The sequence below is a fragment of the Natrix helvetica genome (genome assembly GCF_964273705.1).
Source record: "Natrix helvetica genome assembly, chromosome: 3".
Classification (NCBI taxonomy): domain Eukaryota; kingdom Metazoa; phylum Chordata; class Lepidosauria; order Squamata; family Natricidae; genus Natrix; species Natrix helvetica.
The window spans coordinates 134,118,411-134,133,633 of record NC_138549.1 but is presented as its reverse complement, the minus strand read 5'-3'; the positions used below and the strand labels follow the sequence as shown (position 1 = coordinate 134,133,633).

General features: G+C 38.2%; 1 protein-coding gene across 2 annotated transcripts in view; it reads left to right on the top strand.

Moving 5' to 3' along the window:
* The window catches only part of INKA2 (inka box actin regulator 2), a 41,468-nt gene extending 37,525 nt beyond the window's left edge, over window positions 1–3,943 (top strand). For both annotated transcript variants that reach the window (XM_081946688.1, XM_081946689.1), the window contains exon 2: window positions 1,991–3,943. In XM_081946688.1, coding sequence (XP_081802814.1) covers window positions 1,991–3,028 — 1,038 coding nt within the window. In that variant the 3' untranslated portion in view covers window positions 3,029–3,943. The remainder of the gene's footprint in view (window positions 1–1,990) is intronic.
* Window positions 3,944–15,223: the final 11,280 nt, after the last annotated feature.

Sequence of the window (15,223 nt, the reverse complement as noted above, 5' to 3'; positions counted from 1 at the left end):
GTTCAGGCCATAACGCTATGAGTGATGAATCTGATTCTCTAGCGAAGACCTTTAATCTTGTGTTTCTTCCCGTTCCCTCTCTCAGTAGAAGCAGAGAACAAGGGCTTCTGAAATATTCATATTTCCTAATGGTTCCTTGTGTCACATGAGACTTAGCTTAGGAGGATGCCCCCTCCTTTTCCCCAAAAGGGGGAGTTAATTAAATCAATGAACTGCACAGCCCAGCTCCACAACATATGCTGACTTTCCTATCAGCCACAGTCATTACTGCAGGACCCATTGTCACTCATCATTGCCTGATTACACCACTTGGCCTGCAAGGAAATTTGATGGGAAGTGTCCAATGAGAGCATCCAAGCTGTTTCCCAGGTCACTTTTGCAGAGCTTCAGATAAAGAAAGTCAGGGTGTTCCACTTGCAAGGCAGAAAAGATTAGGAAGAGAGAGACAGAGAGAGGCAAAACCTGGAGAAGAGGTAAGGTGATAGTTTTCTCTGAGGCTTAGAGAACAGATGCCCTCCTCCCTCCCACCCCCACTCCAGAGGTTCTGCACATGAGTAACATAATAGCTGGTCTATAAAAAGAAGATGGCTGTGGCTTGTGCACTGTGGAGAAGCTTGATTGATTTGAACTTAAGATTTAACTGTAAACTTGCCAGAAAGAGAGAATTTTGAAATGGAACCTCAATTTAGGGAGTGTGCAGCAGCTATATATTGTATACGTTCTGGCAGGCAGACTGGATTCTTGCTTTTACTTCAGCTGTTCCTGAATCCAATTTTGAAACTTACTACAGAAGACGTGGTTGGAAATAGTTACATGGGCACAGGGTTCTGAAGAACAATGTCAGTGTCATTCGGCTCCCAAGGACATGGAAATTGCAGATAGTAGAGCATGCTTAGTAACATGAAGGCAGATAATCTTGGAGGCATAATTGTAAGCCATGGATACAGGTGGTAATTGTATAGCTACATTACAACAGCATTGTACAGAAAGTGATTGTAGTCAGTTTGACCAAAATACAGGTTAAAATAGTCAATGGTGGTTTTTTTTTCATTTTGTAAACCTGGCTGAAAACCCAGAACATCAAATAATTCTACCTTTCCCTTCAGTTCTAGAGACTAAGGAATAAGTAGTGGCAGCTGCTAGGAAGTATGCCCAGTTAGTTTTGGGAAGCTGCTTTGGGAAGAAGACCTTCAGAAAAGAACGAACAAAGTAGAACAGTTACAGTAGAAGTTGGGAAGAACTGGCATGTTTAACATACTATTTGGGTTACAAGAAGACAATTTGCCAATAATACAGCAACCTGAAAATAAAAACAGCCTTGTTATGTTTTAATTAATGCATTTTTTCATTAAATCACTGTTCTGATTATCAATTTGATTATACATTTCTTGTTCTGAATTGATGGAACGTTACTTTTCCTGAACAGCAGATAAAATGCAGGTGTGTCTGTTGTGTATAGCCCCTACACACACACACACAGAGAGAGAGAGAGAGAGAGAGAGTTTTTGTGAAGGATTGTGAAGGATGGTTTTTAAGAATAAAGACAAGTTTAACAATCTTGTTGGTAACAATAAAACGTCACATGTTTCAAATGTTTCTTAATGTTTGATTAAAAATATAAAGTGTTCTCAGAAAATAAAGGAATAGAATGTGGTATGTGCTGATTAATTAAAATCATCCTTTCTATAATAAAAATCATGGTAAAAATAAAGAAGACTAAAATTGATGCAACCCATTAATGCAATCAAATCAAATTCTCTCAGAATATATGACTTATATTTTATAAGCAATTAAAAATAATAATAAGCCAAAGCATGTAATGTGAGAATTATATAACTGTACATTTAAAAATCAGGATGAAAGTTGGATGTAATGGAAAATATTATGATAAATGTAAAATGCAGAAGTAGATTACAGTTGATTCACATATATTTCATTATAAATGTTAGTGAATACTGCCTTTATCCTCTGTCTTTTTCTTTTACAACAGATATCCATGAAGGAGGTTGGAGACGGGCTGCATGAACAGATGAACTGCATGATGGGTGCTCTGCAAGAACTGAAACTGCTCCAGGTCCAGACAGCTTTGGAACAGCTGGAGATTTCAAGTAACCCAAACCAGGTTTCAGGAATTGGCCAGCATAACTATTATCAAAACAATAAGGAGATGCCAAGGGCAAGGCTTGACGCCAGCCAAGAGAATGAGACCCTGCTGGGAAAACGTTATTTGGACAACTGCAGATCTTCAGCCTTTTTATGCTCAACTCCTGTGTCACGCTCTACCAGCTTGTGTTGTCGTATTTCTTTGCCAGACACTAACCATGGGCACATAGCTTCATCCCTTAGCAGCATAGGTAGTGAGGATGACAGTGGACCTTCTTCAACTGCGAGCACAACAGAGTATCATTCACCAAGAATGTTGGAGTCATCTAGTGACAACACAACGAGCAGTTGGCTTACTCAAGACACCAGCTGCTTGTCTGAGACTAAGTCAGTTTGTAAGGATTGTTGGTTTTCTGATGAGAACAAAGACTGGACTTGCTCATTAATGTCTCAGAGTAGGAACAGGCAACCTTTGATCCTGGGTGATAACATCTTTGCTGATCTAGTTGGTAATTGGCTGGATTTACCAGAGATAGACAGAAAAGGAGAAAAGAATGAGACATCTCTGCCAAGTAGCAAGTCCCAAGAATTCTACAAGAAATTTTCCCTCACAGCCAATCTCTTCAAGAAATTTTTAAGGAGTGTCCGGCCAGATAGAGACAGATTACTAAGAGAGAAGCCCTGCTGGCTGCCCACAAAGAGCAAAGAGACAGAGATCTTAAAGAGGCCACAAACAGGCAACAAACAGAAGGGGCTGTTTTACTTCCCAGTACGTGGGAGCACAGCAAAATCTCAAGACAAAGTCAACAGGTGCGAAAAGAAGGAAGGAAGGAAAGCCAAGCCCCAACCCCATGCCAAGAAGGTCCACACTACAATAGAACATACTCAATCAGGGTTTGATTTTAACACAGCAGTCTGGGTCTGAATTCCAAGACTCATCATTTCAATTGCTAAAACTGTTCTGTCCAGAACTAGAGAGAAAGAAGTAAGAAAAGGGAAAGAAATATTTTTCAGACCTCAGACCAGGATGGGGAAACAATGAAGAAGATGGTTTCTATAGAACAAGTTAACACATATAAGTAGATAGAGATTACTACCCCAAGCACAACTTGTCTGACAAAATGTATTTCATAAATGGAACGATAGTTTCCTAAGGTAGTGCTTGCCAATGTCGATCATTTGGATAAGCTTCAAGTTTGCCAAATATATTCACTTTGTCTCCAGGTCAGGTAGCAACAGAACATTAGGTCACAAGTGTAAGAGTGTGTTACATGCACTTACATGTATGTCTGTGTGATTGGATTTATTTTTTTAAACTCTGCTTTTTTTGTGTGAGCACTAATTCCTGGATTATGCACCAGGCAAATGAATAAGCACTTGACAATGAAGTTATAAATGAGGTGTAAGTTTGTAAGAAGAGACAGACTGTGGGACTTGAATGTAGACGGATGGAGTTGGTACAACCAGTTTATCCCTCTGGTTTTAACTGTTCTTTTTTTTTAAAAAAAAATAGTTATTTCTGTCTCACCCACCACAATCCATCCCGTACTAGAATTATGTCCAAGGAGTACTGTGTTACTAGCCTTCCCATCACCCCAACATCCCGATGAGCAAGAATTATTCATCTTTGATTTTTTTTTTTTTGCCTTCAAAGCCTTAAACTCTGAATGCCTCACTGAAACCCCAAGCTCTAACAGACCTTTTCCTGATTTTGTATTTTCTTTTTGCATTTCTTACTGTGTGTGAACATACTGTAGTTACTGTAGTTTTCTCCAGGGATCACCTCCCCAAGAGTTTATTAATAAAAGTGACATCATCTCCAAACTGCCTACAAATGAAATTGCTTGTACAGTCATACATTCTTTAGCAAACTGTTATATTGTCTACATAGGAAAATGGAGAAACCAGTCATGGTGGCAGTTATTTAATGAAACTTTCTTTCATTAGTATTTTGTCCAAAAGTTACAATACACACCAGGAACCATTTGTATTTATTGTAAATTTATAGGAGATTGTTAAAATCTTGTAGATACTAAAGACAAATCAGAATCCTTATATCGGGGTGGGGGGGGGGGAAATACACAATAAGAACTAGGCTGCATAACCACAACTAGCCTTTAATTCCAGATTTGAGTCCTGTTTGATCGTGGAATTTAGTGGTGACTTTGTTCCAGTTACTGTATTTTAAGCTAGACCACTGCAGGTTTCTCTATAAAGTGAAGATATATTATCCTTCCATTTATACCACTCAACCCTTTGAAAGGAAGGATGAGATATAAATACAAGCGATTGATGGGATCAGACTATCTGTGTGGTGGATAAGCTTTCTCCAGACATGTGAATCTGTCCATGGACCCCCTGTTTATTTCAAATGATAGTACCATTCTGTACTATCAAAATGATTAATACTCAGTCTTTAATTATTTGGGAATTAATGTAACCTTTTGCTAATGGGGCGCATACTCAACAGTTTGATTAAAGAAAAGTAGGTTTGTGATCCTTTCCCATCCTTAATATGGAAATCTGTATGTATAATAATCTAAACCCCCTCCCCCTGAAGTTGTAATAGAGTTCAGTTTAATTTGTACACCCTCAGATTTGTCTTAAATATTGACTTAATAATTTAGGGTATGTCAATGAAGGCACTGTATAATTTTTATAGAATGAGAAGAAAAAAACCCATAAGTGCCAGTGCTGTCTAATTACACAAAATGTGTTCCTGTTTCAGCTACCGAAAGCAAACAGCCAAGTTTTAAAGACCATCTGGAGATTTGGAGATGCTTGAGTGTGTTTTCTTTTACCCCTGCGAATGAATTAAACATAGGCATAACACAAGAACTACTTTTGCCCTTAGAAGGAATCAAAAAATGCTGAAAGATCTTTGGTGGGCATAGAAACAAGTACATGTTTTCTTTTTTTCCACAGACTTCGAAGCACTTTTCTTAGTCTCTGTAAAGAGCCACCCAATAAGATGAAGATCACATTATATTTCCAAAGTGATTGATCCCACCGAAATGATCTTTCTGCACGATGGGTGGCAAACAATTTTAATAATAAAAAATTATCTTAACACCATTAACAATTGAAGAGTTATAAGGATTTCAAAAGACTCTATCAATGATCGTTTGCTTATAAAATCAATGAACAGCTTTTGGTTAACATCCAACATTTATCTTTATCTAAGCTAGTGGGAATGGAATAGAATAGAATAGAATTCATTATTGGCCAAATGTGATTGGATATACAAGGAATTTATCTCCAGTGCATACGTTCTTAGTGTAGATACAACAAAGTAAGGTCAAAGATCATAAATCATAGTTACAATCATTAATCATAATATAGTCAGAGATTCAGGACATGTTGGGTAGGTGGGATTTCGAAAGCAGCAGCATGACATCAATTCTGCCCTTTCTGTAAATGTCCTGTGATGTATATACATACAAAAGGGTCAGCTTAACATTTGATTGCATGATACTGCTTTTGTCATTCTAATTGAAGAGTTGGATCCTGTGGACAACTGCCCTGACTTCATGAAATATTAAAGGGAAAAGCTTGTTTGAATCCTTTCTATTCTGAGTTTAGACTCCTCTTTGGTACAGAGATGGCTTTAGTTACCTGATGTACCAATTGATCCAACAGCAGCTTTCAAAACTCTTTATTGTATCCTATTGTAATGCTAAACTAAGGGTGGAATCTGCATTTTGTAGCAATGTGACTTCTTTCTGGGCATGCTCAGCACATAGCATTGAGTTGGCTCCCCCAACTTTACCCAACTGATGCCTAGAACAGTCCTCAAAATCTTGCAGAAGTCCTCCAGGAACTTGCTTACCAAGCAAGGGGGAAAAATTATCTGAAATACAATCACCAGCCAGGTGTCCATGGACATAATGGGATCAAGGAAATAAATGCATTTCAACACTCTTGTTGCCATGAGGTAATCCCTAATAAAGGTTCTTATCTGTGCTCAGTTGGATATGCTCTTCATCTTACTTCAGTTAAGCTGTAGGCATCTCTTGTGTCATTTCATCCCGACTTCCACTGAAAACCAGAGGGTTTTCTCTGACCACATGTACAATTTGATGAAAGGGAACACACTTTTAAATTTTCTGGAAAAAAATAAATTTCTGGAAACAAAAGTTCTTGGATAGAGTATGCTATTGTAGTTTTCTCAGGGAGCCAGACGTACAACAAGATAAATGAGCTATAAGTCTACATTAAAAGAAACGTGCAAGTCTGAAAGAACAAATTGCCATCTTTTTACATTCTGGTAAGTGACAATCCAGGTAAAAGTAGAAAATATTTCAAGGACAGATAGCAACTACCTACCGTACTATGCAAGTAAGTCACAAACCAGAAGGAAATTATGGCTCCGTACAACTCATAACCTTTGAGAGATATAATAAAATATAAAGTGGCAGATGTTTACAAATGCAATTAAAGAGAATGAAAGCTATTGAGTCTAATGAGCAGCATGTAAAAAGCATGTGAGAATCGTGCAACAAAAAACATGCAACACACCTGCTTTTCATGATATTTTTTCATCACTAAACTCCTCCCCCAGCCTGCCTGTTCACACAAGAACCAAGAGCTCAGTTCAAGCTCACTACTTGAGGATTTATAAATAAGGTAATATGAGCCGATTTTGCCATGACACCTGGTTCTTAGCAAATGGTTTAATCCCCCCCCCCCAACAGCTGTCAGCAGCCCTGTTTTCCTGCTGTCTGACAAGGAAGCCAACTGGAACATGTCCTGAGAAAGAGATCTTTGGCCCTACTGCCTTTTCCTGACAGCTGCGCTGAAGGAATCAGAACACTGTCCCCTTTATATGAGATGGGAAAGAGATAAGAAAAAGGTAACAGAAAGAGAAAATATTTCAGACAAAGTCTTCCCATTACCATGTTTCAAAGTAGAGAAGAGAGGACCATAATAATGACGTTTTCTTTTGGGAAGATATTGTCAGGCCTGCAGCCATCTTTTCTTCTGGATCTTTGGCCTGTCACAATTTCCATTATTCCACTATGCATTTTCTATGCAAAATGGGAAGGGGATTGTATGAAGTTAGATGACATAACAAAATTCTTTCTAGACAGCCAAGGTCATCCTTTGTCTTTGCACCTCTGCACCTGACCGGAACTGGGTGGGTGGAACTGCCAGCATGGCAGTGGAAGATTGGACCATGTGATGAACTTGTGGGTGTGGGGGCAAGATCTTGAACTTTCAACTGGGTGGGGAAAACTGGGAAGCTTTCAGATTCAGGTTTTCCCAGATGTGCCAACATGGTTCTCTTAATAAATTGGAACTTTGAGGAATGCTTTCCTTGGACTCTGATTTAATTTTGGATGCTATTTGGAACCCTGACATTCTTCCCATTACCATGTTTCAAAGTACAGAAGAGAGGACAGAAAGATGACATTTTCCTTTGGGAAAATATTACAAGCTAACAAGAAAGAAAAATGAAGTTAACATGTCTCTTGCATGGTTTCTTGCACAGAATGTCTACACATTCTAGTACAGAATGACAGAATTGGAAGGGACATTGGAGATCTGCCTATCTATTGCCAGCTTTAGACTGCAGCAGACACACCCTTCCAGTCACTGAAACACAAAAAGCTCTCTCAGTGAACTGGTAATAAACTGGTTAGGAACCCATCACTGGTAACACTGTTTGAGAAATTAAGTCAGGGGAACCCACAAATGCTTTTACAAATGTGTTCCTTATTAATACAGTAAAGACAACATACTTGTTTCTGAGGTTAAAAATAGGTCTGAGGCCCAGGAAGGCTGCAGGTGTTTAGAAAAGGATTTAGAAAACAATAGGTCACTTCCTTTAGTATCCACTTTACAGCTTAAATGGGCCTAACAGCTCTGTACGTGGACTTTGAAAATGAGATGTAGTTTCAAAGTCTTCTGCGTATAACTATGGACCATCTGTTTGCTCCATTCCGTGACCAGCGAAAGTATGAAAATCTTAAACCCCATCTCACCCTCCTCAATCCTTCTCCTCCTGAAAATTGACCTGGCTGGAATCAGATACAGTTCACAGATGGTTTGCCATAATGTATTTTAAATTGCCACATGCTCAAAACCCTTTTGGGGATTATGTAAATTGCCTCCCAAATTATCCAAATCATATCTTTAGGAAAAATGCAATAATGGTAAGTCTTTAAAAGATCCAAGAAATGTTGCCATAAAGGAAACTTGTTCTGGTGGAGGAATGGTTTATGAATCACAGTTAAAGTTTTGGCAGAATCTACATTAGACTATTGGCTGTATTCCCATAAGAGGAAAGTGAACATTGACAATGTTGTACAGACAGTGAGACAAATTACGAGGAACACAATACAACCTGCAGTCATGCTTGCAACTCCCTTTTAATCTAGACTCACAGACAATATTGCTCAAGTTAGAATTTCAAAGGCACCAATAATTGCTGTCTTACTGCCTTAGTGACTTCTCCTGAAATTCAAATAAAGGCCTTGGTTGCCTCTTGATATAAAATGACTCGCCATTTTTAGGAATGGGGGATGTCTAATTAGCCTGAAAGAGGTATTTAATGAGGTACCATTAGATGCCTGCATCTTGCCTGGGATTTCAATACAATAGCACATTACATCTCATTCCACCCCATTAATTACCAAGCTCTCACCCTTTCTCATATCCTTATTTCACACAGTTATCATGTGGAATAATAAGGAATGCAACTCCCTAGATGTATTCCACGCATGCATTCCTGAATATTATTTTAATTTAAACATAGTTCCCTAGGTTTCCATGATACTGAAAGGCATAAACTTAAGTTTATTTTATTTTAATTTTGTATTTATTTATGTCTCACCTTTATTATTTTACTAATGTAATACCTGAGTTTGACTTTTAGTATTTTGGCCCAGTGTAAAGTGTGAATCCAAACAATGGCAGTCACACATTCAATTCTGCCCTATCTGTTCACAAGACATCTGATAAAAATCACCTCACAATTGTTTATCACACAAAAGATGGAAATCATACAATGAATATAATTTGCACAGTGATGCAAATAACATTCATTAGATACCAAGAGACAGTCATAATCAATCCATTCCTTGCCACATGTATGGTGATTTACTCCTTAGGCGGTAAGTCAGGAGAATCAGGAAATCATAGGATTTGAATTTTGGATCTATGACCTATGAACATTTAGAAAAATATTTATTCCCATTAATAATTTGCCTCCTTTAAAATTGCCATCTTTTGTCATTTGCAGCTTTGAATTTTAATCTGTCAATTGACTTTTATACATTTATTTGAAAAATGGACCATCTGTCAGTTTAAGTGACAACAATAGTAGTCTTTTCCTGCACTACATGAGAATACAGGTAGCCCTTGTCTTGCGACCAGTCACTTAGCGACTGGTTTTTGACAGATTATGATAGATTATGACAGATCCTAAAAATCACAGATTCAAAGTTCTGATGTATGCCCCGCCCCTCACAGTCACATGACTGCACTTTAGGTGGCTTGCAACCGGCCTGCATTTATAGCTGTTTGTAATTCCCTGCAGTGATATGATCATAATTTAGGATTCTTTTGCCAGATACCCGTGTTTACTTTCAGTTTCCAGCAAAAAACACAAGGTTTGGTTAATGACCATGTATTCACTTACTATCACACATTCACTTAGCAAGCATCACCAAAAAAGTGATTAAATCAGTTGTTTGGTCACGTGGTAACCCCCTTTATGACCATTGTGACTTACAATCAAAATAGTGGACACAATTACAGTCATAAGCCAAGGACAACCTGTAACTGCATGTGCATTCAGGTTTATGTGTCATATCCCCTGTGATTATGGGAAGCATTGCAGGTAGAAAAGATAATCAAGTACCGAATTAGCAAACACCTAGAAGTAAACAAAGTAATAGCCAAAAGACAACATGGGTTTGTCAAAAACAGATCATGCCAGACTAATCTTATTGCATTCTTTGACAAAGTGACAAAATTAGTGGACCAGAAGAATGCCGTCAATATAATTTACTTGGACTTCAGTAAGGCATTTAATACTACTAGATAAAGTAGAAGAATGTGGGTTGGACAGCATTGCCACCAGATGGATTTGTAACTGGCTGACCAACCGCACTCAACGTGTAGTCCTCAATGGAATTGCATCTACATGGAGGGAAGTATGCAGTGGAGTACCCCAAGGCTCTGTTTTAGGCCCAGTACTCTTAAACATCTTCATCAATAATTTGGATGAGGGAATAAATGGGGAACTCATCAAATTTGCAGATGACACTAAGCTGGCAGGAATAGCCAACACTCCAGAAGATAGGCTTAAGATACAGAAGGGTTTTGACAAACTTGAACATTGAGCACTATCTAATAAAATGAAATTCAACGGTGAAAAGAGTAAGGTTCTACATTTAGACAAGAAAAATGAAATGCACAGGTACAGTATAGATGGTACCTTGCTTAGTAGTAGTAACTGTGAGAGGGATCTTGGAGTCCTAGTGGACAACCATTTAAATATGAGCCAGCAGTGTGCAGCAGCTGCCAAAAAACCCAACACAGTTTTAGGCTACATAAACAGAGGGATAGAATCAAGATCACGTGAAGTGTTAATACCACTTTATAATGCCTTGGAAAGGCCATACTTGGAATACTGGATTGAGTTTTGGTCGCCACGATGTAAAAAAGATGTGGAGACTCTAGAAAGAATGCAGAGAAGAGCAACAAAGATGATTAGGGGACTAGAGGCTAAAACATATGAAGAACGGTTGCAGGACCTGGGTATGTCTAGTTTAATGAAAAGAAGGACTAGGGGAGACATGATAGCAGTGTTCCAATATCTCCGGGGTTGCCACAAAGAAGAGGGAGTCAAACTATTCTCCAAGGCACCTGAGAGTAGAACAAGAAGCAATGGGTTGAAACTAATCAAAAGAGCAACTTAGAACCTAGGAGAAATTTCCTGACAGCTAGAACAATTAATCAGTGGAACAGCTTGCCTCCAGAAGTTGTGAATGCCCCAACACTGGAAGTCTTTAAGAAGATGTTGGATAGCCATGTGTCTGAAACGGTATAGGGTTTCCTGCCTAGGCAGGGGGTTGGACTAGAAGACCTGCAAGGTCCCTTCCAACTCTGCTATTGTATTGTATTGTATTGTATTGTATTGTATTGTATTGTATTGTATTGTATTGTATTGTATTGTATTGTATTGTATTGTATTGTATAAAACCAGTATCTCCACCTTTTTCTGGTATCGTAATTCCTAAATAACAATGCCCACAACATATAAACATGCAGCTTGGCAAAGGTTAATTTGGGAGAAATTTAAATGTATGTGCAACACATGAGGAGAGGATGAACATTTTGAAGAAAGTGGAAATCATATTTCTGTAGTAGGGAGTGTTTGCCTTTTGGCAGGAAAACAGATATCTGACTTGCCAGTTCCATCTAAAGCTGTTTTGAAGAATTTAGAGATGGAGCCCTATTTGTGTCATTTATCATGTTCTAATATCTCAGATATTCTACAGTTCTTGGTTTAATTATCCTCAGAGATGTCTGAATAGCAATGTCGGGGCAATCACACCTAGAAGGTGTAAAACTAAGCGTTCATTTCTCATTAAAAGCATCAAAATGTATGTTAGCAAAGAGGTCACTCGGGGTGAGCAGATCTAATTAGGAGCCTTGCTTCCATGTTGCTTAGCAACCAGGTAGACAAAACATTTGTCTGGATTTCCTGCTTCTATAGAAAGCCTATCTGTTGTGTTTTGGGCAGGGAAAACAGTATTTTTTTAAATGCTGCTGTGCCCTCCTAACTTCTAAAACACACCATTTGAAACCTTCTTCACTCTTGAATTCATTCTGATTAATTCAGTCAGCATTAGGATTCATGTGCAGAATTGTGTTCAAACATGTCAACTATTCCTGAATAATTTAGTACCAAGTTTTTCATCTTACCAGTTTCATAAGCAGTTCTAAAGGGCAGATCTGAAATCATTTCCGTCAGAATTATGAAAAAAGTGATAGACGAACCTAGGGGCGGCCCATATTGAGCTGCAAGTATGTAGTTATAATTCCAATAGAAGAGAATATTTTAGTTCAGGGCTGAACTGTGGAGTCGAGCTTTGGTTGATTTTTTTTTTTTTGCAGAAACATCTGCAAGGAAACAACCAAGCAGCCCATCATTATAATTCCATCCAGATGGTCCTGTATTCCATCATTTGTGCTGGCTTATTTAAAATATCATATAATACAAATATTGCAATGCTGAAGTAAAAATCAATACAACCTTTCCAAGCCCACCTTTCTTATTTTCAGCATGAGCAGAGATGTTCTTTAAATGTAACAAGACTTCTAACTCATGTCAACTTCATGAAGGAACATTACTCCTGCAACTATGATCGATGTCATCAATCAAATCAATGGAATTCTCTTACTGTACCTGTGTGTGTGTGTGTGTGTGTGTGTGTGTGTGTGTGTGTGTGAGAGAGAGAGAGAGAGAGAGAGAGAGAGAGAGAGAGAGAGAGAGAGAGAGAGAGAGAGAGAGAGAGAGAGAGAGATTTATTCTGGAGACCAAGACACCATACTTTTACATATAGCACACTCTCAACCTTTTTCATCTCAACAACATGGTTGTGTAGTAGCTTGGGCTGAGAGATAATGAGCAACACTAAGTCACCCATTGAGTGTCTATGCTAAAAATGGACTTGACCCTGAATGTTTCTAATCAAACACCTGAACCACTGCATCACTCTGATCCCGGTATGACTATGTTTCCAAGGCAAAGGTCCACACAATGATTCTTACCAATATAACTTTCTCAGTGCCCAGCAGCTTTCATGTGAATTAAAGCTTCTCTTGGCTCCACATTCAGAAAATGGAAATATGGAATGTAATTTGTGTCTCTGTGTGGAACTGAGGAAGGAAATCTTCATATAAATAATTTCCTAAAGGAATTAGTTATTAACTTTAATTTTGAGCACAGTGAGCCTAATAAAGGAAAGAGAAGAGACTCGCCTTTCTGCTTCACTCAAGTGAAGGCAGGGCTGCAGAAGTACAGCAAATGACTACTGGCCCTACCAGCAGTCCCACATCTCAGCCCCCGTCTCAGAGTCTATGACAACTCGCTACAGCCAACTCGCCATGGCCAGCTTGCCACAGCCATCTCTCTACAGCCAATTTGTTGTGGCCAACTCACTGCAGATCAACTCAGTGAGGCCAACTCACCGTGGAACATTCCCCATGTGTTACACTGATGTTGAAGAAGTAGTCAAAAAGAATCATTAAAGAACAGATGCCAAAGAAGGGACAAAATAAAATGTGAATAACAAACATTAAAATAATTTAAAAAATAATTTTAAATAATTAACTTGAATTGTTGAATTATCCCGCAAGGAGTTACAATACAATACAATACAATACAATACAATACAATAGCAGAGTTGGAAGGGACATTGGAGGTCTTCTAGTCCAACCCCCTGCCTAGGCAGGAAACCCTATGCCGTTTCAGACAGATGGCTATCCAACATCTTCTTAAAGACTTCCAGTGTTGGGGCATTCACAACTTCTGGAGGCAAGCTGTTCCACTGATTAATTGTTCTAGCTCTCAGGAATTGTCTCTTGATGAGTTGGCCATGGTGAATCGTCTGCAGTGAATTGTTTGTGGCAAGTTGATAGTTGCAATTTGACCATTGCGAGTTGGCTTAGATGAGTTGTCCCATTCTGCCTGTCTCATTGCTCACTTTCTGTGCCTGCATAGCTAAGTCCACTAATAGAACAATTGCTCAGCTTCACACCCTCTACAGGCTTCCAATACCTTCAGCCCTGAATATAAGGGAACAAGGTGGCTCCAACAAGGATCTGAAAGAGGAGGAATCAAAAGAGCAAAAGTGGCCACATATATCCAGTTGAAACATGCCCCCTTTTATGTTATAACACATGAAAATATCACCTTGTCATTGTCTTCAGTATAAACAGTCACAATTTTCACTTCTCCTTTTCTTCTGGTTTCTAAACATCTTGTACAAGTTTGTTGTACAACTCAAAAGCTTGCAATTATTATATAAAACTTTGGTTGGATTAATAAAGGCATTGCCTTTATAGATTTCTTTTTCTGACATAGCTAATCTTTTTTCTTTTCCATGCCTCCTTTTATGCAGCCGGAGACCATTTGTCAAGAAAAGTGATTGGTAGTTAAAAACATCATCGTTGTTATCATTGAATCACATAAATGTGGCTCTGAAATAAAATTTCTCAAGCATTCCACTGAAAGGAGGAGAAAAATATATTTTACTTTTTGACTAATTTTAATGGGAGACTTGGAACTATTGACAAAGCAAGAAGGAAGCATTACAATATCAAATCAATAAAAAATGCATGACAGATGCTGCTTTGCACTTTCCTTTTCTTTACAGGTCACACAAAGTGACTGTTTTGTTGTTATTTAAATGAATAGTCAGTTGCACTTATCAGACAATAGTGTCCAGTTAAGGATTTCTGCTGCATCAAAGGCAAGTCCAATACAAAAAATAAATAAAATAAACAGTTTTTTAAAAATATTTCTGTATTTTCTTTACATTTTTTTGGCTGTATTTGTTCCAATACCAGGACCATCCTTTAAGATCCAGGATACTAGACAGTTTTCTTAAATTCCTGCTTTGCAACTCTGACTTGTTCTGAATTATTCCCACAAAAGGACACTCTAACTAGAAGCTGAGTCTGCACATAATATGCAGAGTAATTGTAGGCCTCCTATTGTTTTGAATATGTTAAATTTCTGTTGTTTAAGATTAGAGATGATTCCTAGTAGATTGTTGCCAAGACGATCTGTTTCTTGCGATATTGTGCCTTTATAAGTGAACAGCACAGCTTCCAAAAACTGGATTTCAATGGATTGTGCATTTTGCGGGTGTAATGTTTAATGCACAACCACCCGTTATGCTTCAACCTATTAAAAAAAGGCAAAAAAGGCCAATTATATCAACAGGAAACAACTGATCAACTGAGACATTATATAAAAAAAAAATTCAAGCAAATGCAACAGAATTTCATCTTCATGTGGGTTTCCCACATTGTCCTTCAGCTACTGAAATTAATGCTGAAATTAGCTATGCTTTATTCAGACCACCTTTAAATTAGCAAG